Below are 26596 nucleotides of genomic sequence, written 5' to 3'. Positions count from 1 at the left end.
AAGAGACTGGTTCTTGGGGCACTTCTTTTCCCTTTCTCGGGTCTTTGCATATCTGTCTTAAAGTGCTGCTAAATTGTCACATTGAACCTCTAAGGTGTCATGTTGCAGGATCTCATTTAGAGATACTGAGGCTTTTACTGTCCTGCAGCATAAGGCTGTTTTTTTCAGGGAAAAAGTTAGGAGCTGTTACCTGTTTGAAAAACAATTTTCCATTTGTCTTACAGCCACCAGTATGTTTCTAATTCCTTGCATGGTTTCTTGCTTACCTCTGTTTCCCTTAACAGTGTTACTTAGTCCTAGAGCATCATCCTGAGCCTCTTCAGTGCTAAAATCCAGCATGCTTTTTTTTTTTCCTTCTTTTTTTTTCCTTTCTGATTTTTTTTCTTAATTTTCCCTGTTCTTGGCCAGCTTCCACTGAGGTAGGAGAACAGTAGCACTCATAACCGCTCTCTTGTATATTTGAGACTATTTCATATGTCCCCCCCTCCCCTCTGCCAGTATTCGTATTCTGCAGAAAGAAGAGTGAAGGGATGGTTCCATGCTGCATTTCTTTAATACTCTGTCTTAAAGGAAGGTTAAAACTTTCTCTTCCTGTGAATGCTTTCTGTCAGACTGGTCACAAATAAAAATTGCTACTTTGTGTTTGTCCACCCCATAGGAAAAATCATTGAACAGCCTCTGGTCATGCGCAGTTTTAAGATCTTTGTTTTTCAAATGGTTTGCTCTTTACTCACTGCATTCCCAGTTAAAGCATCTGGGAATGGTACTGCTGCAGTCTCAGTAAATTAGTCTTTAATAGTCTGCAGTTTATTAAAATTACACTGAGGTATTACTTGCTGTTTATGTAGTATGGATTTAGAGATGCCTGATTTTCCCTTCCAGTATGTTATATTAAATTGGTTAAATAGATACAAATCTAGCAAAATATTGACTTACAGATATGGTAGACCTTGCAAAGCTGCCGATTCTAGGAAATTTGCCTCCTGTTATCTCTAATTTCATGCTTTTTCCATCTGTCTCAAAATGAAGAGATTAGGTCTGATCCTAGCTATGTGTGTGAGGCAGATTATCGTAATCTTATTATTCTGATCTTATTACTCTTAATCTCTAGATTTGAAAATGTCCTGGCTTTAACCCTTTCTTCAACAGCTACAAAAAATGTAGTGAAAAAAGGTGGTTGAGGTGTGTTCTACAAACTTTAAAAAAAGAATTAAATATTTATTTTATCCTGAAACAGTAAAGCACTCAAAGACTTTGCTACTTGGAGTCATACACTTTGGTGGTCGTGGTTTGTTGTTTGGGAGTTTTTTTTTGTTTGGTTTGTTGGTTTTTTTTGTTTGGGGTTTTTTGTCTTAACAGTCAGTCTAAAATGATTAGTAAATCAACTCTCTTGAGTTCCAAAGGATGGAATTCACATATGACAACAAATTAGTAGTGGATATTACAGTTCAGAAGATTGGGAAATTCTTAGTTCCCAATAGGTCAGAATTACTTCATTTACTGGCTTTTATGAAATGAAATGGGATTTTCCAGAGCTTTGTCTCAGTGTTTGACACACAAAAATATAAAACTTCATGGACTTGTCTCCTCATCTTCTTACAAGAACACAGAATTTAATGCAAAATGCTGGAAAGTACATAGCTGTTAAAACACCCAGGGACAACTCAAATGTAACACAAAATTCCCTGGTTTTCCTTTATCTACAGCTTCACTCTGGTTACTGGCAAGTCATTTCAGTTTTAACTGACTGTACAGGGTTAACCCTATAGTTTGACAGAGAAGACTTCTGCCCTGGGCTAACATGTTTTACTGAACATTGTCAGGTGGACTTTGAAGACTACAAGAGCTCTTTGTCTGAAGCCTAGTGAGGAAGCTCTGTCCTCTACACAGATTTGGGCATCAATTATAAAACAACTGATATTGCTTCTTCAGGCCTGGAAATGAAAAAAATGCAAAAGGACAGCTGCTGGTGGTGGAAGTTAAAAAGCAAATGTGATTCTCTGTCTTTAAGCAATTGGTATTTCATTGTAACTCCTGTTTGAACAGATTCACAGGATAATTGAGATTTTATTGTACTACACTGATGGAGTTCTAGATTAGATAGTGTAGGGAATTCTTTTAAAAGCATTTGGATATTGCTCTGAGTATTCTACTGGTCATCTTTGAACATGGAGTGTATTTGCCAGTTCCCATTCTGAAGCTACATTTGGAGAAAGGGGAAAAGATGTGATAGTGCTTTGAAGCTGGGATAGGAAGAAGCAAGTTCCTTCTCCTGTGTTTGGTCTGTCATTTTTATAGATCCTCTAAATGGTGCCTTTCTGTACAGTGGTGTTTATTGTTACACCTGGTGTTGAGAGAAGCTGCAATGCTGGAACATCACTGAAGTTGCTGCCTGCAACTCCAACTGCTTGGAGTGTCTGACTAAACAAGGCATTATTGTTTTGTGCAGTACAGGGACCACTTGAGTTTCTCCTCTAGTTGTAATTCCTGTGCTCTGTGGAAACACAATTCACCCAAGTAACCGAGCTTCACTGGGACTGAGCAAGTTGGAAAAAAATCAGCCCTTGAAAATGATGTTTGTTTGTTTTTCTCTTTCACTCCTTCCTGTCTTACTAACTCCTCAAACACTTGGGCCAGCACAGCATGGGGGTGGAGAGTAAGAGGTGAGAACGAATGGCTGTAGGGAAGAAAATACAGGGAGAAGCTGAATTTAGCAGCTGTGACAAACTCCACTTGTGGAGTTGTGTCTTGAGGGCATGTCCGAGCTTTAGAGACAGAACACTCTGTGTTGAGTGTCACTGGTATTGTGGTAGCACAGACATTCGTAGAGTTGCACTATGGGCTGGACAAGGGTTTGGTGGAGTTTGGGTTTGGTTTTGTGTTTTGGGGTTTTTTGTATTCAGTGGCTTTTTTTGTTTTGGCTTGGTTTTCTGGACTTGGGTGGGAGTTTCCTTTTTTTAATTTTTTTCTTTTTTTAAGGTAAGATTGTATTTGATTCAAGGTAGTTATGCTGGGTCCACTGCCATGCAAGTTAGATCAGCCACCCCAAGCTGGCATGGATGGCAGTCTCCAATCCTGCCCTGGGGCTGTGCATTTGGCCAGGTGTCATGATGGCAGAGCAGCCTTTTCTTTTTGTAACGAGTTATTTTTCTTGCAGTTCTCAAGAACTCTAAAACTTTGCCTTACGAAGAATGCTATTTCTATTGTGCATTCACACTGGGTGGTGATGGTTGTTTTGCTTTAAGTGCTGAGTTGTTGGCAATGTTTTAATATATTTTTAGATAACAGTGAAGTATTTGTTTATTCAAATGAGAGGTAGGAAATTGCAAAGAATAAAGAATTGCATGAGCTGGCTCAGTGATAGCAAGCTTGTTCCATTTGGGATAGTGGAGGAGGAAGGGGGAATAGATGGCGAGGTCAGAGCTGTTGCTGTGACTCTCCCCCGGTAATAACTTCAGTGAGGAGCTGTCAAGGGTGGAAGGAAAAATAAAGATGTTGAGAATTCGTTGACTTTGACACTTGATGTGAATCATATCGCCTCTGTTGTAAGAAGAGGATAATTCAGATGAGCACAGTGAACCCTTCCTGTGGCAAACACAAAGCTTTTCTTCTTTTCTCCCCTGAACTTGGCTCTTGGCAAGATTGCAGTCCCTTTGAGGCAGGAGTTGGCTCTGTAAACAAGATCCATAAGACTCCTGTACAAAATTCTAGCAAACAGAGTTGTTGAAGCCCTGGATTGATGAGGCAAGTCTTTAATTTGTGGTGTCTGTTGGTGTAAGGCAGCTGCAGTAAGCCTTGCATCTAAACGCTTCATATAGCCTGGAGATTGGGTGATGATTTTTCGTAACACAGTAGAAAGGTAATGAGGCTTTCTAGATTACTTTAAATACTATTTTCTAGTCTAACTATCTCTAGTTACTCTTTTCCATTTTGTGTGTGAAGTCTGCTTAATAAAAATCTTTGTCCTTCCATCCCACAAGCATTTATATAATTTTGTTCTCCATCAATAAGCCTGGGAAATTTTATGACCACAGCTAAATTATGCAGGTGCAACTGCTGTTGCCCATCCCAACAGCAATAGGAAAGTGTATTTTTATGAATTTAATTCTATATTTGTTATCTTGAAATATATTATATTGAAACATACGTATTTTGTAGGTATGTATTTCAAGAGGCTTCTTTGCACAGATTGACAGTAGTTTTCAGACCCTGCCTAGGATCTCTTGGCACTGTTGTTTTGCAGCAATCACTCAGAAAATCGTGTGTGGTCCTTATAAAAGTAATTTTCATTTTTCATCTCAAAATGAGATTTCAACACCCTCTATTTCACTGTTCTCAGTAGGATGGGGGTTTGAAATGCATGGATGGGGAGGTCAGGATGTATTTTGAAATTGGGGAAAATGCAGTTCAAATAGATGGTGATAATACTATTTATAGATCACTGGGGCTGTAAAACCTTTTTGGTGCTAAGAGGAAATGGCAACTTGAACTTCATTGGCCAGTGATGAGCCTTTGCAGCTGGGGCCTGACCTGAGTGATGGTGACATTTGGGGCAGCTGTCTCAGGGTAGTGGAATGTGGGCTTTCCCTTCTTCTCTACTTTCAAATGCAAATTGCAGAGTATGCCCTGGGGACAGGCAGAAAAGTACATGTGGGTCTTAGGTGGGAAAGAAATTAGTAAATACTGATTGTCAAATTCTGATTGTTCAGTTGCTACAGAGAGGTTATTCCTGCTCCAGAAGTAGGATTTCCCAAGTATAGCTTGTTAATTCCAAGGTCAAGATGTGTGCAGTATCAGTGTTAACAGTTTGATTGCTGACTGCATTGAGAGATGCCTGCTGTTATCCTTATTCCTGAATAAAGGCTTAAATCAACCAGATCTTGGCTTATAGCTCTGTTTAGTAGAATTAAATTTTTGTGCCTTTCAAGGCATGACTTAACTGTGGATTTTGAGGACCATCAATAAGAAATGCACAAAAGTTCAAAAGTAACACGCATGTTAAGAGATGTAACACACATCAATAAAAGATGCACAAAAGTATCAGAGTAACTACAGTGTTGCACAGTTTTTTCAAATACATTTTTCAATATGTCCTATTTGGTGTAATTAACTTAGGAAACTTTGTCCTATAGATAATTAATTGTCTGATATAATTCCTGGTGTCTTTCTGACAAAGAGCTGAGTAAGACTGTTTAACATTCTGTAAACTTTACAATGCTATAATATATTAAGTAATCAATATTAAATAAGAATATAGCTAGTAGAATCCTAAAGCTTTTAAATTTTAAAACCAGATGAAGCAAAGTTGTTTTTATTGCTCTGTTAATATATCTGCAGTGTAAAATGGATGTGTATTGAGTACTGTAATAAAACAGTTTAAACAAAACCATGCATATAGAAGAAAAAAAATTTAAATGTTATTTGTCTTGTATGCCAGTTGTGCTGAAAGCCTTTTTTGATCCCCCTCTCTTACTTATATTACTGTCTTTAATAGCAGAAATCTGCCTGGTTTGACCTTTGGAAACATGTTGGACCATTTGCTTGTGTGTTTGCAATAGCCTTTTCACTGGAAAAAACAGCATCTGCAGCTCAGGTTAATTTGCTTCCTTTAGACACAAAAACTGAAAGTTGGTACTTTGAACTCACATAAGTTGTTTTTTCCAAGGCTTTTATGGAGTTGTACCTTTCCTTGGTGTCTTTAAAAATGCAGTAGATAATGTTTGTAATTGTAATTCCCACATAAACATACTTGGGTTTTGGACAACCTTTACATTTTTTTCCTTCATTTTTGCCTTGTAGTAGGCAGCATTGGTATGTGGCTTGCTCCTCACCAGATTGTCTGATGATCAGTGCAAGACATACATGTTTTTTCTTTTAACTTTTTCCAGGTTTTCTAAGTACATCATGTTGTTAGTCACTCAGACTTACCAGTGCATTCTGGGTTATCAGTCCTGGTTGTCATAGAATCACAGAATATCCTGAGTTGGGAGGGACCCACAAGGATCATGGCATCCAGCTCCTGATCCTGCACAGTACAACTCGCAAGAGTCACAGCAGGTGCCTGAGGGCATGGTCCAAATGCTTCTTGAACTGTGTCCACTGTCATTGTCAATCTGTTTTTACAAGCAGAGTGACCTCATTTAGGTGACACCTTCTGTGATGATGATTTGAAGAAGTGTGAAAATGAAAAGATGTTCAACAAGGATCAATAAACTGTCTGAGTTTTAGGCAGAAATAATCACTGCATCAGTGCAGGACAGGGAGTAACTCACTTGTCAGTTCCTCTGAAAATACCCCAAACATTACAGTGGAAAATTGGTTGAAAACGAAGTGATGTCACCTCATATTTAGTTGTACAGACAGGGCTGTAATACCTGCTCACCATGCAAAACAGTTCTTCCACTCAGTGCATGTAAGGCTGTAGCCGGGGAGCACTGTAGTTTGATGTCCATTTAGAACAGAAAGGACAATTGTCCTAATTTCAGCATTTTTTCCTCTGTCATTCTTTACAGAGAAATTCTGAGAATTTTATATCTGTAGAGGTTTGGGGTACCAAGCATGAGGTGATCAGGGGCTGGTTGTTAGTGGTGCTATATCCTGTGCTTCATACAAACCTCTTGTCCTCTAGTGAATGTTTTGGTCCTTGACTGTGGTGTGTTCAAAGGCAACATGTGGAACAATCAGCCAGCAGCTCTGCCTTCTGCTGTATAATCACAGGCATTGTCCCTGTCTCTGTGGCAGGTGTATCTGCTTTCTTCTGAGATGGTGAAAAATACATTCTCCAGCAGTGCATTTTAGTGGGAGACAGCAGGACAAGTAGGACACATGCAAATAGAAGTAGGAACTGCTGGGTATTGAAGTAAAATTGTTACACCAAAGCAGTTTAGGAATGGATTTTGCAAGCTGTGAATGTCTGATCTATGGGCTGCCAGGCATGTGTATTTCCTCAGGATATTTTCAGTTTTACTGTAGTGACCAGCTTCATTTGTGTTGTAAAGCTCTAAAAGGACAAGCACATGCTATGATTGCTTGTTCTTCATTACCTTTTTCAGTTTTTGTTTGAGACACACTATCGAGTCCTGGCTTACAACAGAGGCAGCACAAAGAGAGAAGTGCAGAAAGTGAGAAATGTATAGTTTTGATATGCTTTGCAAACTGCCACAAACCCACTGCTGGTATTTCTGCTGTTTCTCTGTTAAGCTCAAAAACAATTCTGAAACACTCATTAGAATGTATGATAGCTATTTTTTATTATTTTTTGCTAGTGACTTTCAACCTTCATCCCTCAGAGCTTATGCCAAGAGCTTTTACAAAAACCTCATAATTTCATTAAAGGACTGAAAGGTTGTAGTTGGTTGTACTTGGATAAATAGTCTAGAGCACATGAAAACAGATGTGTTTTATGCTTGGTGTCCATGTTGCTAAACTTGAAGTTGCAGCTTGAAACAGCCTTTGTAAGATGGCCTGGAATTTATAGCAGCAGATATAGGAATAGAAACCAGGAGACCTTACTCTGACCAGTAGGTAAAAAGACCTCTTTCAAAATTTTTCTTCACAAAATTGAGGATTTATTTAGTGCTTGATGCAATGTGTGCTCTGTTCTTTATGTAGATGTGTGCATATATGCATTTGGGTTGTTTTGGGGTCTGGTTTTGGATTTTGAACCTTTCCCAGATAAAGCAGGTTTGTACTCAGAATTCAAAGCTGTTTTCTTTCCTCAGGAAAAAAGAGGGAGGATGTCACAGAGCTCTCTAGGCTTCAGCACATGACCTGTTCTTCAGTTTGTGCTTCACCAATGGTGGTTTTGCTGGGACCCTATTTAATCCTAAATTAAGCAATGCTAAATAAAACCTCAGTGAATTAACTCATTCACAAGCAAATGCCCATCCCTAGTAGTACCTGAGTGAATTAATCCACGCTGCACCACAGAAAACCAGCCAAATGCTGTGCTCTTCAGGGCTTCCGAATTTGCTCTGGATTGGGTTTGAGATTAAGGAAGGATGTTTTGTCTTCTGTTTCCGTGATAACATCCTGAGCACTGCAGCTCGTTACAAAAGGTGGCTGGTCCTGGTCTTTAGTCACTGTAAACTAACCCTTGGTCTGTTGGGGAAAAACAACACTCCCCTTCCTCTTTTTAAGAAACTGCTCTTGTGAATCCCTAAGCATTCTGCTCTCCACTATTTGGGCCAAGCTGTGGAGTTTAGGCTGTGCTAACAGGCTTTTTACTGCTTTGCACTCCATTTTGATCAGGCACTGGAATGAGACCGTGCATTCCTTGCAACATCAAATGTTGAAGTAGTCCTCACATTATGAAGTTTGTCAGAATTAGTGTTCACTTAAGTACCATAAAGTTGCTGAACATAAAATGAATCTCACTTCTGAGAGTCCCTGCTGTTTCGGAAACACTTGGGGGCCTTTGAGATGTGGAAAGCCTAATTAGAATGTGAGCTGTAGCTACTTCAAGCTCTGTAAAGCTATTTTTGTTTGAGCTCTAAAATCACTAATACTGATTTTTTGCTTCAGGTTGCCATGCTTTCTGTTAGTGAGATTTTCCATCAACCTTTTTGAAAATAGACTATTTGTGGTATCTACAGCTTAACCTTTATTATACAGGTGGTAGTAGTGGGAGGACTAATTTGAAAGGAATTGTGTAGTCACTGGGGCTGAAATCTCTCTATCCACAACATCAGAGGCAGAACTGGCACATTTGTTATCATTTTACCTCCATGTGTATGTGCTAGTGGAAGCTTCCTACACAGGAGGAATGCAAGACCTGTGGGAAAGTTTCTTGAACTTTATTGATTCCTTCCAGGATCTCCATTTTGGAACTCACTGCAGTATACTTTAAAATACTGGGGTGGGGTTTTCCCTCCCATCTTTGTGTCACATGAACCAAAAAAGGTGAGCCATAGAGAAAGAGAATTGTTGTCTAGATTGGGTTTTTTACTTCACTTTTTCCTATTATCCTTAATAAATAACTCTTCACAATTGAAGATTTTTGCCAGAGGGGACATGGTAGTACCAGACTGGCGACGCTGGGGAGGCAGGGTGTGAGTTAGTTTGTGCTGGGTTCTGACCTTGTGGCTAGACTAGACTGTGCCTCAGTTAACATAAAGTGGACTCAAGTATTCTTGTGTTACCTACAAAAAGATACAAAAGGTGGTTTTGTAAAAGGTTGAATGCTAATTCTTTGCTCCAGCCCTCTCTTTGGAGTTTTTTTTTTACAACAGATTTTACTGCACTTGCCAGCCAGTGCCACTGTGGATTTCTTGATGACTTTAGTCAGTTTTCTTATGGAATTGGGTTTTGCATGGTGAAATATTACATGAAATTGTAGTGACAACTTCTCTTTATCTCATGCAGTCAAAAATAACATAATTTCCTGTAATCTTACCCAACTACTTCTCCCCATCAACCCTTTTAGAAGTTTTGGGTAATTCTGAATATATGTGTGAATGTTTATATTGCACAAACCTCCAGTGGTGAGTAGTTTTGTGCAGCAGATATGGAGGGCAATATTATTTAGGGTTTGGAAAGAGAAGCTTAGATCCTAGAGTGGCCTTGTCCTGTGACTTTATTGTTGGTTTGTTGTCTCAACTTTATCATGTGTTTTACTTTGGGGGAGTTTCCAGGTTCCTTCAAGATGAATGGTAACTCAGACATAATTTCTTTGCAAAGAAACTAAAGACATCAGTTGGTAACCCAGACAGCTTTCAAAGCCTTCTGCTTTGAAAAGCCTCAAAATTTCCTCTTCTGGACTCCTGCTTCCAGCTGCTTGGCTGTTGTGGTAAAAGGCCATGGGTGGTGTGCATGTGCAAAGTCCGTGTGTGTGTTGAAGCAGCAGCGTCATTTAAGATAAGGCTTCTGACAAAAGCACCACTGAGGTGTGGGGAAGAAAGACCCCTGGACTTCATTGTGGTGAGGAGACTTTCTGAATTACTTTCTTTTGAGTTTGTGTTTTGTGCTCTTCTTGTGCCTTTAAAAAGTTGTGGGAAGAAATGTTTCTGTAGTGATAATGTGAATTGGGGAGAGTGAGAATGAAAACCTGTATCTATAACACATTACTGCATTATAGTGCAATCTACATCCATTACTAAATATTATATTGTAATACCTAAATAGTTGAGTGCAGTTTAAGGAACAGTCTTTCTCAGGCTGTTTTTGGTAATTTTTTTGCTCAGTGGTTGTTAAGCATTTCCACAGCTTTTTATATCTACCTAGAGAACAAGTATGCACAGTTTTGAAGGATGTTCAAACACGGTACTGTAGGCTTTGTTCTGAAAAATGTGGATATTTTGCATTTCCTATATGTTACCATGATAAATTGTATTTAAGAAAAAGCCTAAAATATTTCAGCAGTGTTCTTGAGTCACCCTAATTGTCCAGTGTATCTTTTTGTATTGCAAGTTTTTGGTTAAAATTAACTGTAGAGTGTGTGATGAGTAAATCAAGAAAAGAAAAACTTAATTTGGCCTGGTCTGAGTCACAGTGTCATTTTGATGGGCACATTTCCCCAGGTTTCCTTAATACACCATTCCTGCCTCACTGCCACCTTGGTGACACACAGCCAGAGGCAAGAGGATTCATTTGTTCAACACAAAGATGAAACAGGAGCTGCAGGTGACTAGGCCATGTATTGGGTTGTCTTTGCAAAACCTTGAAGAGATGAATTTGAATATCCTGTGGTGCCATTTACAGTAAATTTGCAGAGAACAAAAATGTTTTACATTCGGCTGTAGTGAACTTGCTTTGTTGAATCCAGACAGTTTTCCTTGAAGCAGTTTTTACTTGCTGGTTTATATCTACTTTGTAACTATCAGAGCAGAAAAGGAGCCATTTTTCCCTGAAATAAAAAGCAGTGTTAAAGCACCTCTTCTTTAATACCCTCTCTGAGGGTGAGAACCCTGCTCCCAAGGGCTGTTCCATCCTGGGACAAGTAATTTCCAGGCTTAGAAATCCAGTTGCAGAGTTGCTCCCTTTGGAACATTTGTTCGCTTAATAAATTTTAATTCCTGCCCTAGTTTGAGTGTCATGAGTGCTTTCCTTGGATTCTTCAGACTTTGGGAATATTTTTAATATACTGCATTGTTTTCTTTGTGGCATTGTCATTGTGACTTTGTGGAGGATAAAAACTACATTGGCAGTAGCAGGTGCTACTGCAGCAGTTGTGTTACGTTTTCCTTTTCAGTTATTACAGCAGGAGTCCCAAAACCTTGGAGTTGAGGGGAAAGAGGAGCTTCAGCCAAAACTCAGAGGCCTCTCTGAATACATTTTTTGGGGTTTGTCTCTCCAAAACGGAAACATGCTGATTAATTTAGCTAAATTCACACCACATAACATTTGAGGCACTATGTTTAGTTTCATGTTTGCATATGGGTGTCAGCTTGAGAGCTGAGCCAGATCTGGTTATCTTCCAGTTTAGTGCCTGTGTGTTCCTGAAAGCAGTTTGGTTTTGAGAGGGTTGAGACTGGTGTACAGTTCCCAAGGGTGTGCTTGGAAATACTCATTAGGTATGGAATTGAACATGGCAGGGGATGGTTGCTGTGTGTGAACTGTTCTAGCTGAAACTTGGGAACTGTCTTACCACACAAGTTCTGCGGTGCCTCTTCTCCATTTCCATGGGAACAGATGGGCTTTTGTTGATAAGAGCTGTTATCGAACTGGGAAACTGCTGGGCGCAGTTGAGCCACTGTTACTGTAAAACAGGGCTGACTGCGGGCTGAGGACATCACATGACAGCATGGCTTCAAATGGAGGGGATAAAAATATCCTTCCTCCTTACAGGCACAGATGCCCCAATGTGAAAGGAGAGTCACTCTGTCATAAACCTGACTGAATGTATAGCAGCCATGGGATTGGAAGCAGAGGAACTCTTTAGGTTTTGACCTACACAGAGAGCAGCAGTTTTAAGCAGTTGAGATAAAAAGTGTTTCAGATTTTTTGCAGACCTTGAAGGCTGTCCAGTTTGGATCAGTGAATCTTTAAAGTTTCATTTTGTTATTAATTTATCTGTGTTTTCATTTTGTACTTGGCGAATTATTCAAAGCAAAATCCAATGATGCATGTGGTACTTAGATTAAATTTTGTAGCTTTGGTAAGTTCAGGGAAATTTTACTGTAGTTCAGTTAAGAATTAATATTTTTCTTAGAGACATAGCACTGTGTTTTAGTATCCAGATGATAAATTTTAATATGATTTATTCTCTGGAAGTCGTTTGGAGGTATAGAATAGATAGATTTACGGAGTGCTTTTCATGAAACATTTTGCAGTAAAATGGTTTAATTGCTTAAAGTCAGTTCTTTCATTTCAATGGATTTATGATTTAAAATAAGAGAGCAGTGTCAGATGTAAACATCAAAGGCAGATGCATCAACACACAAGATTCTTATGTGTGTTCCTGACTTACTTTAGTTACATTTCACTAATGGATGTTAGTGGCATAATTTTTTTTTTAAAGCTGAAATTTTACAGGACTGTTCTGCAGTTTTTATAATAATAGCTCCATAACTTCATAGGAACTACCAGAATTCCAGCCTTGTGCATGTGACTTCAAAGTTTAATGTACTTCAGTACAAGTCAGTTTTGCTTGGCTAAGCATTGGGAGCAGCTCCAGGGGTGTCTGACACTGTCAGAAGAAATGGTTTTGTAGATCTGTGTTGTGGAGATGACTCCTGCTGAAATGATACAGGAACATGGAGCTTTAGAAAGAAAACAGTGTGTTCTGTTCTCTCTGGAAGAGCCAGAAAGGGAACCCAGAAAGGGGTATTTACAGGGTGAGTGTGTGTGTGTGTGTGTGTGTGTGTGTATGAGCTCTCCGATCCATAACACAGGGCATGGATCCTTGGCTGCCTGCCAGGGTGTGAATGGAGCTGTGACAGCTCGTTAAAATGATCCTAGAAAGGACAACGGGCTGCGAAGATAACGTCAGCCTGGCTGGGAGGCAGGAAAAGGTCTTGGGAGCAAACAAAGCCGCTGAGGGGTTGCTATGAAGGGCTCATCACTACAGCAGAAGTCCCCTGAACAGGTTGGACATGCAGATATGTAGGCAGTTAGGTTACCCTGCCTTTAATCAGCTATTTTTTACTCTGGTCACAAAGCTTTAATGCATCCTTCAGCACTGCTCCCTGCTGGCATTTGGCTTCAGGCCAGGCATTAATGAGTACCCAAAGCCCAATGTGATTTGGCTTCTCCAAATCTATTAGCATATCTTTAGAGCAAGATAAAACTCATTAAAATAATTTACATTTAGACATTAGAATTTCTGATAATTTTTTAATACCTACTGCCAAACCCCCAAAACTGTGGCAGTGTCTTTCAGGTGAAACTACAATTTTACCCATTCTTTTTGGGAAAAGAACAGACTGCCAGATCCCTTAGCTGCTCTCTGATGGTGATGAAACAAGTCTGTAGCACATGAGCTTACCAAAGCTCATGGGGGATATCTCTGATAAAGGAATGCACACCGTTCTGCAAGATTGAAATCATATTAAGATATATTATGTTTGAGTTGTGTTCTGTTGTGCAGGACTCCAGTGAGGGCAGCTTAAATTACAGAACAGCCCCAAATTACTGATTCTTGGAAGCAGTGTGCTGAAATCTTTACATGACTGAGTTACAGATCCAGGCTTCATGCCTTCCCTGGTCTCTGCACGATTCACTTTTTTTACACACCTGTTTTTGATCTCTGTCATCCCTGTTCAATATCCCAGAGCTGCTGCTGGTGTCTCACTGTATTTTGTGTTGAGGAGGAATCAGTCCCTGCCCAGGTGCTGTCCCGCAGCTCCAAGGCAGTCCAGCAGACATCAGCTGATCTAGGGCAGCTCTCCACGTGTGAGCTCTTACCTCAGAGACTGTAACAGTGCCACACTTGCTCATGACCTGTGCTCAGATTACCCCAGCTAAATGAACTCTGCTGTGCATGCTGGAGCAGTGCTTGTAAATAAATGCATGGAAGCCCAAAGTAGTAACTGCACAAAAGACAGCTTGAATGTTTCATCTACGTGTAAGTTAGTACTTGGGATCTTTTAAGTGTTAAAGCCTCTTCAGCTGAAAATATCCTGAAATGGGCCTAAGGATGGATATCTTTATTATATTTTTGAAAGGCAGCAAGCACTGATCTTTAGAGTATAATTTTCTGCATAAGACATGCACTTGCAGATTCTTGTCTGCTTTTACTTTCTCTTTCCTTTTTTTCTTTAATTTCCTCTCACCACCCTTGAAATAAAGAAACATAATTATATAGCAAGAGTTAGTTTGGGGGTTTGGTGGATATCTTCACCATAACTGTGTGTGTGTAGTATGTGATCTCTGGATCTGCATTTATGTTTTTCTTTGCATTTCCTCATCTTCCTGCATTCAGGCTAATCATATGATACTTTTGTGACTTGAGGCTTTTTTATTTTTTTACCACAGATCTAGCTTTTTGTTGGATCCTCCTGAGAAAGCTGAGAAGAAATGAAAGTGCTTGAGGAAAAGTGGTGTTGTGATGTTTAATCTTAAAGGGAAGGGGGCAGGTCCTCTGAGGCGTTTACTTCCAACACAAAATCATCTTGAGGATAGGTAGTTTCAAACAATAGCATGGTTTTACTTACAGAACATAATACAATATCGGAGGGACCTCTTTCAGTCAATGCACCAGGCTTGCCTATTGCTCCATACCAGTTGACAGAAAGTCAATGAAAAATAAAGCATTGAAGTTTTTAGAGCAAGTATGCTTTGAAATATCAATTTGTGCTTTTTAAAACTACCTTTTCATGTGGCTCCTCTCTTGTGACTCCTGATCTTTCGTTCATGTTTAAAATTACAGCAAGAAAAGCATCCCCTTAAAAAATAAAAAGAAGGAACTTTGTTCATCTACATTTGTTGTTTGAATGTGTTTAACTTGATTAATATAAAAACTGCTCAACAGAAATGGGAAGAGTAACCTGCTACCTCCATCAGTGTTGTTTGTATCTTGAATGTATCTCAAGCTTAATTTTTATTTGCTTTCTTCCTTCAGGTTTTGAATGAAGAATGCGATCAGAATTGGTACAAGGCAGAACTCAATGGAAAAGATGGCTTCATTCCCAAGAACTACATAGAAATGAAACCCCATCCGTAAGTAGAGCTTTTGGGACAGGCTCCCTTGGTCTTACTCTTGGCATGCTCACAAACAGAAGGATGATTTTCTGCTAAAATTTTACCAGTTTACCAGTTCTACTCAATGTGTGGACAGATAAAGGATGGCTTGTGAGTTGTGTATCTCTGTAGAGTTTTCTTTAACTCTTTTCACAGTAGCAGCATAGCAGGGTGTTTTGGGAGGCCTTTGTGGTACTTACTCTGCTGTTTCTTAGGGTCAAACACAGCAACCTTGGAGTTAGCAGCCATAAAACAGCAGAAAACCCTTCAGTAAACTGTTGTCACTAGCACTGCCCCAGGAAAAGTGTCTTTGATCTTGTGATGTTTCTCAATTTTATGTACTGAGCAGCTAAGAGTAAAAATCATGGCATTTTGCTCTGCAAAAGATGAAGGGTATTTGGAGCTGAACTTGTAGTATGTCTGTCACACCCTGAGCATAAAATCATAGTTGTTAAGGTTGGACAGGACCTGTAATAGTCATCTGGTCCAACACCTTCTTCACAAAACAGCCTGACCTCAAAGTGCTGTTACACAAGCATTGTTGGCTTGAACTGCTGCTCCAGAGAGCTGTGTTTGAGTAACTACTTTGAACCTTTCCCACTAGATGTAACGAACCCAGCATATGAAAACTAGTATTTCATGACTGGGTATTTTCTTTGTGTCAGTTCATGTGTTTCTGCTGTCTTTTGCTAAACTTTGGTTCTGCCTACCTTTGAGATCCTGCAACATCTGAACAAAAACAGCGAGCTCTGGGTAACAGATTCAAAGGAAGGTTTATGAGGGAGAAGCAAAACGTGTAATCACGGGTTTTACAAGGAGCTGTAGCATTTCATTTGCTCACAAAAACTGATGATTTATGTAAGTGGTGACTGTCATTATATAATGAAGATATTGCAGTTAAATGCAATCAAGAATTTTTCTAAGGGCCTTTTTGAAATAGCAGAAGGAAGCTTCTGAGGCCTTGGCCCCAACAAGAAAGAAGAGGTGTCATACTTAAGGGCAGCCAAGTGGGAAGTGAAGCAAGGACACAGAGAAAATTCTGAAATTGTTTAAAGCCTTGTTTTCTGTAGTAACATGTCTGGTTTACCTTGACTGTACCAGTCCACTGGGGATCACAAATCCACATTGCAATTTCTCTCACATTGATTTGGTGCTTGTACTTTCTCATTACAATTTTCCAGGCATTTGAGTTATCCTGCAGTGATGTCTCCTATGGTGATCAGTTTATTCTGTGATCCTCCATGGTATTTTGTTTTAGAGGAACAGAGCTGTCAGTTTTTCACATTTTATATCAAAAGGGAATGAACAACATTTGAGCCTGCAAGTGGGTGAATTTGATATTGGTTTTTAAGCATAGTTAATTTGATCTTATCTGAAAATGTTTTAAACCGCTGATGGCATCTGGATGGAGGCAGTGCCATGTGTCAGCAATGCTGGGAGTCTTAACTACTGCATTTTAACAACCCTGGGAAATTATGCAAAAGTTTTTATAGCATAATGTTGGCTTAGCTGTAGTGCAGAGCTCTCTAGTCATATAGGTCATACAAAAAGCAAACTGCAGGCAGCTGAGCAGAAAAAGAATGTTCCTTTACTCAGACTATCATCAAATTGTTTTCAAGAGGTTTTGGAAAGAAAGCAGCTGAATATGGCTTTAAATCCTGTCCTGGGATCCAAGACTTAAATCTTCCAACTGCACAGCTGGTATTAAATGCAGTGTTTCTCCTTACTTGTATTTTGCAAATCTTATAGATCACTTTATAACTACCAGCAAATGAAGATGAAAGGAAAATGTGGCACCTCTCAGTGACCGGACTCACCTGGGGATTAACCTGAAGGGTTAATCTGAATTGCCACCCCAATTAACAGAGCAAAGACTGGACAGAACTAGACAGGACAGAGAAGAGCTAGAGGAAGCTCTGGGCAGGGAGGTTACTGTGGAGGTACAGCAACACCTTGCTCTTGAAGGGGGCAGGACAAGATTTTGCTGTTTATGAAACACACCATGGATCTGATCCAGGGTTTTTCAGGTCTTTGTGTTTGTTTTCAGCTTCTCCTGGGGATACTGCTGAAATCTCACTTTGCAGTATTGTAATTTCTGTGGAGGAACTTGGCCAAGTGAAATGATTGTGTGAAGTGAAGCCGAAGGAATTGCCAAAGTGCCGATTGAGGGGAGGCTGGAAGCAATGAGAACCTCTGCTGTACAATCAGTGCAGCTCGCTCTGGCTGTGCAGCATCAGCAGGAATGCCTGCATTTGGTTCTGCAGTGCTGACAGGATGAGTTTTACCTGCATTACAGAGTTTGTTGGAGTCAAGATTTATCAGGCTTAGCCGTTCAGAAGAAAAGTTGTGGGAATGTAGTTGTCACTTAGCCTAATTCTCCATAAGTGATTTTTGACATGCTGTGATGTCTGTTAATTTTTTCAGACATTCTGTAGCAAAGATATGTGCACAACACTTCTGCTGCTTTTTTCACCTGTGTTCTTAAGGAGACGGTAGTCCTGCAAAGTAACATTGTTTCATCTTTGGGGTTTTCTTTTCATTTAATTCAAGTTCTTTTACTTTGGGTAATGTGGCGGTAAAGTATAAAACTGGTGGGAAGCTCAAAACAGAAAACTTATGTAGTTTGGCACTGTCACTTTGGAAGTGTTATTTCTTTTAAAAGAACAGTACATTTCTACTTTGTAGTGATTCAGAAAAATTTAGGGGGAAAACAGGTAAACTGTTGAGGCTTCGGAAAGGATTCTATTAAGCTCTTTCAGGCTTTCCTTCTTACTTTACAGAGAAAGGTGAAGTTGTTTTTTGTTTGTATTTAAGATGAGACTTTGTCACATGAACAACTGAGAATTATTTGAGAACTAAACAGAATTAAGGCACTTAATAAACAATAAGTATGGTGAAATATATAAAATCATAATATAAAGCTTGCTTTAAGCAGCATTTGGCAGAGAGAAAATTCAGGACTTCCTTGTCTTTCTGACAGTAGTGCCAAAAGCCCAGGAAATTAAATACTACCTTTGAATTCTGAAGGAGTTTCCCTTAATAGTTTCTCTTGGTTGATTTTTGTGGGCAGCAGAGTGCAGTGAGGGGCAGGTAGTCTGCCACCACCTCACCTCAGGTACCAAGAAGCAGCACAGGTGCTAAATCACCCAGAATGTACAAAATGCCATGAAATTTTTGATCATTGGAAGTAGGATGGTTGAGGGAGGAAGCTTTTCATTTTCATCCCAGGGGATAAAAAATACACAAGAGTTTCAAGCAAGTAAAGTGTGTTTGGTAACCAAGTAATCAGTCCTTCTTCAGCTCTAGAGGTAGTGTCCCCTTAGAGAGAAAGATCTGGTGACTTTTTGACGTCACAAGATTCCAACTTCTCTTAAGAATGACTGTTTCAGGAAGGATTCTGCAACTCCTGCCTTGTTGCTGCAGCAAAACCTTCACTGCAGGCAGTGGGCTGTGTGAGTGGAGCTCTTGTTATGAAATGCTCTCCTCTAAGGTCAGTCATCTTTGTGGGTGTGGGTGTGATAAGTGCTGCTGTCCTGTGTGATCTGTTCCTCAGAGCTGAAAGCTCCGCTTTTTTGTTGTGAAGATGCTTCTGCTTTTCTCATGCCATGTGACCTACCAGTCATCCCTTCTTTGCCTTTAATCTTGGATTAGTCTGGAAGTGCAAATGTAAATGGGGACAAGGGTCCCATGACCAGGCTGTTGGTCAGTGCTGATGATCCAGTGGCCTGAGGTAGGTTCAGCCTTGATATCCTGGTCAGCTTGTGGCTGGTGGGAATTTTGGATGTGGTTTGCATGAGGCAGCTACTTCATGTGACTCCTCCTATGAAAGCTGCTGGATTGTCCTGTCTGTGGGAGAAAGCAAGAAAAGAGGTTCCTGAAACAAGTGTCATCAGCATCTTTTCTGGAACGGAGTCCATGCCTAGCTCAGCACTCCTCTGCAGTGGAGCAGAGAGACCTTGAGGGAGCTTTTCTCACTGGGTCTGTGTGTAACTGCAGTCCTGGCACCTGCCTCATCTTTCTGACAGATGATACTTGGCTTGGACCATAGGACTCTGGTAGGACTCAGAGACTGTACTCTGGGCTGCAGGAGCAAACAGCTGCTGGATGAAGATATTGATTCTCTCTACTGAAGTAGATGTGTCTTACCACCTGATCTGAAAGAGACAAGAAATTGATTTAGATACAAAATGCACTTTACACATGTGCAGGATGGGGCAGTGCACAGACAAGGTCTTGTTTCCAGAGTGGTGTTTCGGGCTCTTCCATGAATAGATTAAAATTCGTAACTTTTCCTATTGTTTTCTTTTCCTCCCCACATAGGTGGTTTTTTGGAAAGATTCCCCGAGCGAAGGCTGAAGAAATGTTGGGCAAACAGAGACACGATGGTGCCTTCCTCATCAGAGAGAGTGAGAGTGCTCCCGGGGACTTCTCTCTCTCAGTCAAGTAAGTCCTGCCCAGGAGCAATTGTGTGTTAATCAGCCATTGGCTGCTCCTTTGGACTGCTGAGTCAAGGGCAGGTGATTGTCAATGCTGAGGAGCAGGAATAATCTCACAGATGCTCTATAGCATTCCTGTTCTTCTAGTGACATTTTTCCCTCTCTAATAGAGCAGACATTTTTGCTCTGGTTTGCAGTGAGCCCACAGGACTGACCTGGTGGCATGTGGCTCACACAGACCTAGGCACTGTCTGGTGGCTTCTTTGTGGATCCCACTCCTCCCTCTTAAAGCCACAAAGCACCCATTGTGGACAATCTCCTATCCTCCTTCATTCCTCCTCTGCAGTGCAAGTTATTACTTTGTCTTTCTGTGTAGTACATTTGCAAGTATGTTTTTCTCTGCTTAGCACATGCTTCGGTGATATTCCCACTGACTAGCACTGGGACATGATGCTGTGAAACATGGAGGTCCTTTTGAACTCTTTCAAGTATATTCCACATGGGTTAGGAAGTTCTTCTCTCTGATGGTGGGGAGGCCCTGGCACAGGTTGCCCAAAGCAGCTGTGCCTGCCCTATCCCTGGAAATATTAAATGCCAGATTGGACAGGGCTTGGAGCAACCTGGTCTATTGGAAGGTATCCCTATCCATAGGAAGAGAATTGGAATGAGGTGAATCTTAGGTGATTCCCAACACAAGCAATTCTGTGATTCTCTGATCTAAAGTCACTCAAATACAGATTCTAGAAACTTGAAAAGGTATGTGAAGTAATTTAATGTAGGATGGGGGTGGGAGTGAATCTGTCCTCCTGAAGCCTGATTTTGGCTTTTTTGTTTCTTAATTACTTTCTCTAATCTTCCCCTTTTCTACCATAAATAAACAAGATTTTCTTTAGAATCCTTACAACATTTTTTATTATTCATGCACAATTCCAGCTGGCTCTGTTTTCTGTGGCTGTCAGTGATCTGTCTCAACATGACTTGTTTCTTTTTTTCTGGTCATCTTTGGTTTGTAACCAAATTTTTGTCCTTCTGTACAGCAGTGCTGAGTCATGCCAGCAAACTGATTAAAGCCACTGATTTTAGAGATGTTTATATTTCTGTCTTGGATAGAATCATCTGGGTTGGAATATTAGATATGAATGGAAGCTTCAATTGCAGAAAGTGCATTCCTTTAAGAAACAGGAAGTTACAATGGCATAGCTGAGCCTGCCTGTTCAGCCTGGTGTTGCCATCTGGTGGTAATGTCTTGGGTGGTTTTTCCTGTGTGTATAGTTTAGGAAAGTCCTTTTCCTAAACAGTAATCTGTAGGATTTGAAATGGTGAGAAGCTCAGAGGTTGAGGAAAGCAGAGCAGAGGCAACACCCCAGAGTTTTTTCAAGGCAGTGTCTGCTTTCCTCAATGATGTATAGGAGCCATGCATGCCAAGGGGGATCAGCTGTTTTCCATTCTCAGTGTTTCAGGCTGAAGTAAAAATAGCAATGTGCTGTTAATCTGGAAAATCCCAGTGGACCTCTCCAGAGTTCCTCTTTATGCAGAGTAAAACCATTGCAAATGTAGCTTCAATTGAATGCCATCATTTGTCAGAAAAAACTGTTAACATGGAATTGAAGTGGCTGCCGTATGTATGCAGCATCGTCATTGAACATTCTGGGGTTTGAGGGGATTTTTTTTCTGTTACATTTTGTTTTGGGCTTTTTTTTAAGACCACAGAAGTCTTTGTTTCATAAGAGAGTCCTTTGCACAAGTCCATGCTGGTTGCCAAAAGAGCCAATCCTACCCTCCCTGTGGCAGTGTTTTCCCAGAAATTTGCCTGTAATGGGACGGATGCTTATGCATTGCATTGTTGCACATACCCAGTGGTGCTGTGGGAGGGAGGGACTGGGGCTGTGAGAGCCAGAGGACCATGGCAAGAGTAGCACAGACTGAGAGTGGCTCAAGTCAGCTGTGAAACTGCTGTGTGCGAAGAGCTAAACCAAAGTGTTTGTGCTGTTTGACTGGCAGTCCTGTGTTTGGGGATGTAAAGTGGAAAGCACCAGGGTGCAGCTATTTACTATGACGGTGCAATGTCCCCAGAATTTGTCCTTGGGATTCTGCACCACCTTCAGCGACACAGCATATGTAACATATATCAAGAACTACCTGTGATGCCAGCTGTGGGACTGCATCTATGTTATCAATGTCATTGACAGTTTTCACTGTACACTGAAGGCCTTTTTGTTCCAAACTTTGTGCTGATGATACCAAAAGGAGTTCTCTGTGGTTAATAATGCTTTAATAATGTTTATGTTCTTCATTCTTTCCAAACAGGTTTGGAAATGATGTGCAGCACTTCAAGGTGCTTAGAGATGGGGCTGGCAAGTATTTCCTTTGGGTGGTGAAGTTCAATTCTTTGAACGAGCTGGTAGATTATCACAGATCTACATCTGTCTCAAGGAACCAGCAAATATTTCTCCGGGACATTGAGCAGGTGCCACAGGTAAGAGAAGAGTCCCTGTAGAATGCCCTGGTCATGTTATTACAACCACAGTCTGAAGTGGGATTGCATTTTAGAGTAAGAAAAAAGCTTACTGATTTTTTTTTACCTGTGGAAGTGTATCCTTAGATCCTGCAGTCAGAATTTTACTGGTAAATAAGCTGCATTCTTGTGCAAAGCCTACCTGCATTCCTCGCCTCCCTGGAGTTGAGGCAAAATTATTGTTGCTGCTTGAATGTTTGACTTGTTGTAATGTTTATGGATTCTGTTGCAGGAAGATCATCTGATTCCTGTGAATTAAAAATGGATTTGTTCCTGTTATAGGGCACAGTAAGAAAGAATAGGGAAGTGCTGGATTAATGGTTGGACTTGGTGATCTTTAGAAGGTCGTCTTCAACCTAAACAATTCTGTGATTCTGTTCTGATTTATACCTGGTCGTAGCCAGAAGTGCAGCCCACAGTGAGACTGTGATTCTGGGCTTTCCTGAAGAGGTGTTTACAGCATATGGAGCATCTCTGGTTTGGATCTAGCCAGTGTGAAGAGAATCCAAAAACTGTCGTGAAGTGCCAGCAGAGCATCTTGTGTATATCCAACTCCTTATTTTGTTCCGTTTCCCAGGTCAATCAGAGTGTCGTATTTCATGACTGCATGTTTTATCAGTTCTGGGTAAATCCTTTTGCTTTCTTGTACACTACTGTGGTTCTAGCCTGAAGACAAGGGTGTGGAGTTTGTGCAGCTGTCCAGGTGCCACAGGCAACTTTGTCACAGATTGTCTGAATTTAACGCTTGGCTCTGCACTGCCAGGTCAGGGATAAACAGAAGGTGAGAAAACAGCTGGCTGAAAAGGACAAGCATGAAGAGAAGTCCTGCCCTCATGATTTTAAGACTGCAAATGTATTTTAAATAAACTGTTAGCTTTTCTATCAGAAAGGAAGACTTGCTACCAGACAAAATGTTCTGTGACAGAAGAGTTAAGGAAAGTATGTAAAATGTCAGCATCCAGTTTTTAATGGTAACTTTGTGTAGATCAATAATATTTCTGCTGTCAAGTATAAAAACAGGACAAGTAAACAGCAATATTATTGTATTACAATTACAGATTTACAGTAGGCCACAAAGCATGAAAAATACTAGAAAAGCATCAGAATCATCTGCTCTATTTCAGCTCTTTCAAAGAAACTTGGCATTTCTCTGAGGTGTTCTATAGCCTGTCCTTTGCTGTTTTAGCACCTTGTTGGAGCTGCTGGGAGCTGGCTTGCAGGGAAAGGGAACAGCCCAAATGTTTATTGTTAATCTGTGGTGTAAGACAGCTCCTGCCCACGGGAGCAGGTGTCTGGAGTGCTGTGGGTGATTCTCATTGTCTCTATGTTTCTCCTTCCCCTTTCAGCAACCAACATATGTTCAGGCCCTGTTTGATTTTGATCCCCAAGAGGAAGGAGAGCTGGGCTTCCATCGCGGAGACTTTATCCAAGTCCTTGACAATTCTGACCCCAACTGGTGGAAGGGAGCGTGCCGCGGACAGACGGGCATGTTCCCACGCAACTACGTGACCCCAGTGAATCGGAACATCTAGAGATAAATATTAGAGATTATTTAAGGAAACCAGAGAAACAGTAAATACACATACAGAGCCTAACTGCAGCCAGTGACCTAAAAATCACACGGCGGTAAAACCGGAGTCACCTTTCAACGTGAGGTGATCCTCCTTCCCTCAGTATGGAACTTCAGGGGCGGGGGGGAAGAGTTCAACTTACACACCAAAACTTAACTTAAAGGAAAAAAAAAAAAAGGAAAATAAAAAAAGGAGAGAGAGAGAAAAAAAAAAAGAAAATAACAAATTTCCTCAGCTGCTCTTGGGTTATCCCCTTTTATTCACTCTTGTTGCGAATGAGTGTTTTAAGGTCACTTAAGGTCTCACCACCACAACTCTTCTTGTTTTCCCCTCCTCCTCTGTCCATCAGTGCATGAAGTTTTAATGCCATATAAAGTCCTAGCCATGCAGTTAAAGGAAAAGGGAGAATCTCTGCTGGTATTTTCTCTCTCTGCAAATGGTCTTCATTTGACTTGAAGGGACATGAGAGAAGAACCAAATCCACAGTCCTGCCTTTAAAAAAAACAAATCATCAGTTTCTGCTTTTGCCTTCAACATTCAGCATTTCTTGCCTGGGAAAGATGAGGTGTTAATCTAATTTTTATTGTCTCTTCTCCTTTGGCACTTTCTTCTGAAGCTCAGCAGCTTCCAAACAGAGGAAGGGAGAAGAGTTGTGTGGCTTTTTGTTCTATTTTTTACTTTGGAGTCACAGAGCTGCTTTGAGAAACTCCAACGTACAACTGAAGTCTATTAATGCTGTGCTGACAGCTTATTTGTTTTTTCTTAAAGGTGTACGGTTGAGCACATTCTGTAATTTTTTCCATAGTGCCTTCCCCTTATTTTCTTTTTTTATTATTTTTTAAGTTAAAAGGACAGTCCAGAGCTTTTCAGAGGGGTTTTTTTCTGCCTATGTGTAAATAAATACTTTGGGGGAAGGGGGCAAAGGAGGGTCATTTTATCAATGGACACTTGAGAAAAATCTACAGAGATGGAGCTTTAATCTTCAGATTTGTCTTACCGTTCAACTTCCCTTATTCCAAGGAAAATAAAATCAAGGCATTCAGGTGGCAACTTAGGCTGCTCAGAGTTGGAGAGCTGCAACCAGGAGCCTCAAAAGAAGTAAGAGAAAGGGGAAAGTTATGATGAGGGAAAACCAGGAAGCGTATTTTGGGGAGGGAGGGTTAAGGGGGGAATTTGAAAAACAATAGCCCTCAGATGTCCTACAAAATGTACATTCCTTTGGTGGAAAACTTCATAATGCAGAGAAACCTCAAGAAATAGTGCTTGAAAAAAACTTTACGCTCTTAGTGAATGTTTCTACGTGATGCATGTGATCAGCCTGTCTCCTCGGCCTGGATAAGGCAGTATTTGCAGTCGTGTTGCTCTTGAGAAGTGGAGTTGGCTTCCCTGTTCTCCAGTCTCTCCTCCCTCCTCAGGTCAGTGTTCCTGTTGAAGTAGCTCCCCACCCGCTCCCGTTCACAGCAGGCTGTGTGTGACTGTTCTCCCCACCCTGCACCCCCGGGGGGTTTCTGGTGGCCCTTTGCTCCTCACCAGAGCAGTGTGACATTAAATTGGACAGAAGGAAAGCAATCAGCCCACAGCGCTCTCTGTGCCAATCTTCAGTTGTGTTTTTTCCTTTGGTGGCCGTTTGGCTGGATCCCTTCACCCCACCAACACATCCCAACCTGCAGGAGAGATCTCCAGCCCTGCCTCAGCATGGGCAATCTTTTGTTGGAGGGTGCCTTTTTTTGTAGTAAGTGTTACAAAAGTTTTACTCCTGAGATGGACTCTGCCTTACATTTTGATTTTCCAGCAAATGAAAGAGAGAGCTACCCTGTAGAGTATTAATTTTCCCCCTCTCCTTGCTAGCTGTCACTCACTTTCTTCCCACTTTGTAAAGTGATTGGAAAAGGAATCTATGGCATTCTACACCTGGACCATTTGATTGTTTCCTTATTTTGGAATTGGTGTATATCATGCAGCCTTGCAGACATATGTCTTGTGTGTGTATATATATTAAAAAAATTTTCCGTGTTTAATTAAAAAAAAAGGCCTATGTACTTAATCCTTTAACTCTGCAGCAGCATTTGGTAGATAGTAATTAACTGTGAATAATAAATATACATTGAATTCTTCACTTGAGCATCTGTCTGTTATTTCAGTTAACTGACCAAACTATGACTAAGCTTGTAGTTCAAACACTTCTGGAGGCTTTTGCTAAAAGGGGGAGGTGGGTGTTAGGCTGGTGTTAAGCACAGCAGCCAGGCTCAGGCTGCTGTGGCTTTGGCTCTGTTCCATCAGGGCCCTGCAGATTGTTTTCCCTTCGGTTACCTAAAGAAGGATGGCTCTGTGGAGCTAAGGGGGTGTGTGGACAGCTCTGCAGCTTCTCCCCAGCCTTTGCTAATGGTCAGAAAGTACCTGTGAGCGGGAATGTGGTAGTCAATTTTAATATACAATAGGAAAATGCCTACATGGGAGTTTTGAGTGTTCTTTAAACAATTGCTCTTAGTTATTATCCTTTAAATACTGATGATGTCGAGGTGGAAATGCCTGGAAATTCCTGTGATTAGTTCTTTGTTTTTCTTTCTTTGTGCCAGAAGTCAGTATGGAAAATTCACAGTGTGGCTTGAAGCATTTGGCTTTTTTTGTAATGCTGTAGCAGAACATGTTGCACGAAGTGGTGTTTTACTGTACCTTAGGTTGCTTAGAAAGTCTTGCTTCCCCTATGCTTTACTGAGACAAGAGGAGGTTTGTTGGTCTGTGGTTGTGTGAGATAGAGGTGGCCATGGGAGCAGTGCATTACATGCTGACCTTCCCCTCTCACAGCCCTGGCTCTTGGGACCAGAGCTGGATCACAAGTGTGATGAGGAGTGGCTGAGAGCTGGGGTTGTTTAACTCGGAGAAGGGAAAGTCCAGGGATAACCTTTTTGCTCTCCACAGCTCCCTGATAAGAGGGTGCAGTTAGGTGGAAGTCGGGC

At 40.8% G+C, this 26596-nt stretch overlaps 1 protein-coding gene across 1 annotated transcript in view; it reads left to right on the top strand.

Moving 5' to 3' along the window:
• GRB2 (growth factor receptor bound protein 2) overlaps positions 1-25760 on the top strand; it is a 48795-nt gene extending 23035 nt beyond the window's left edge. Inside the window, exons 3-6 of the mRNA XM_005526760.3 lie at positions 14999-15096; positions 19438-19560; positions 21861-22029; positions 23415-25760. Coding sequence (XP_005526817.1) covers positions 14999-15096; positions 19438-19560; positions 21861-22029; positions 23415-23600 — 576 coding nt within the window. The 3' untranslated portion in view covers positions 23601-25760. The remainder of the gene's footprint in view (positions 1-14998; positions 15097-19437; positions 19561-21860; positions 22030-23414) is intronic.
• Positions 25761-26596: the final 836 nt, after the last annotated feature.

This window comes from Pseudopodoces humilis, chromosome 21 (genome assembly GCF_049639895.1).
Source record: "Pseudopodoces humilis isolate 2021_Gansu_Grassland_sample_001 chromosome 21, ASM4963989v1, whole genome shotgun sequence".
NCBI lineage: Eukaryota > Metazoa > Chordata > Aves > Passeriformes > Paridae > Pseudopodoces > Pseudopodoces humilis.
This window is presented reverse-complemented; position numbering and strand designations above follow the sequence as displayed.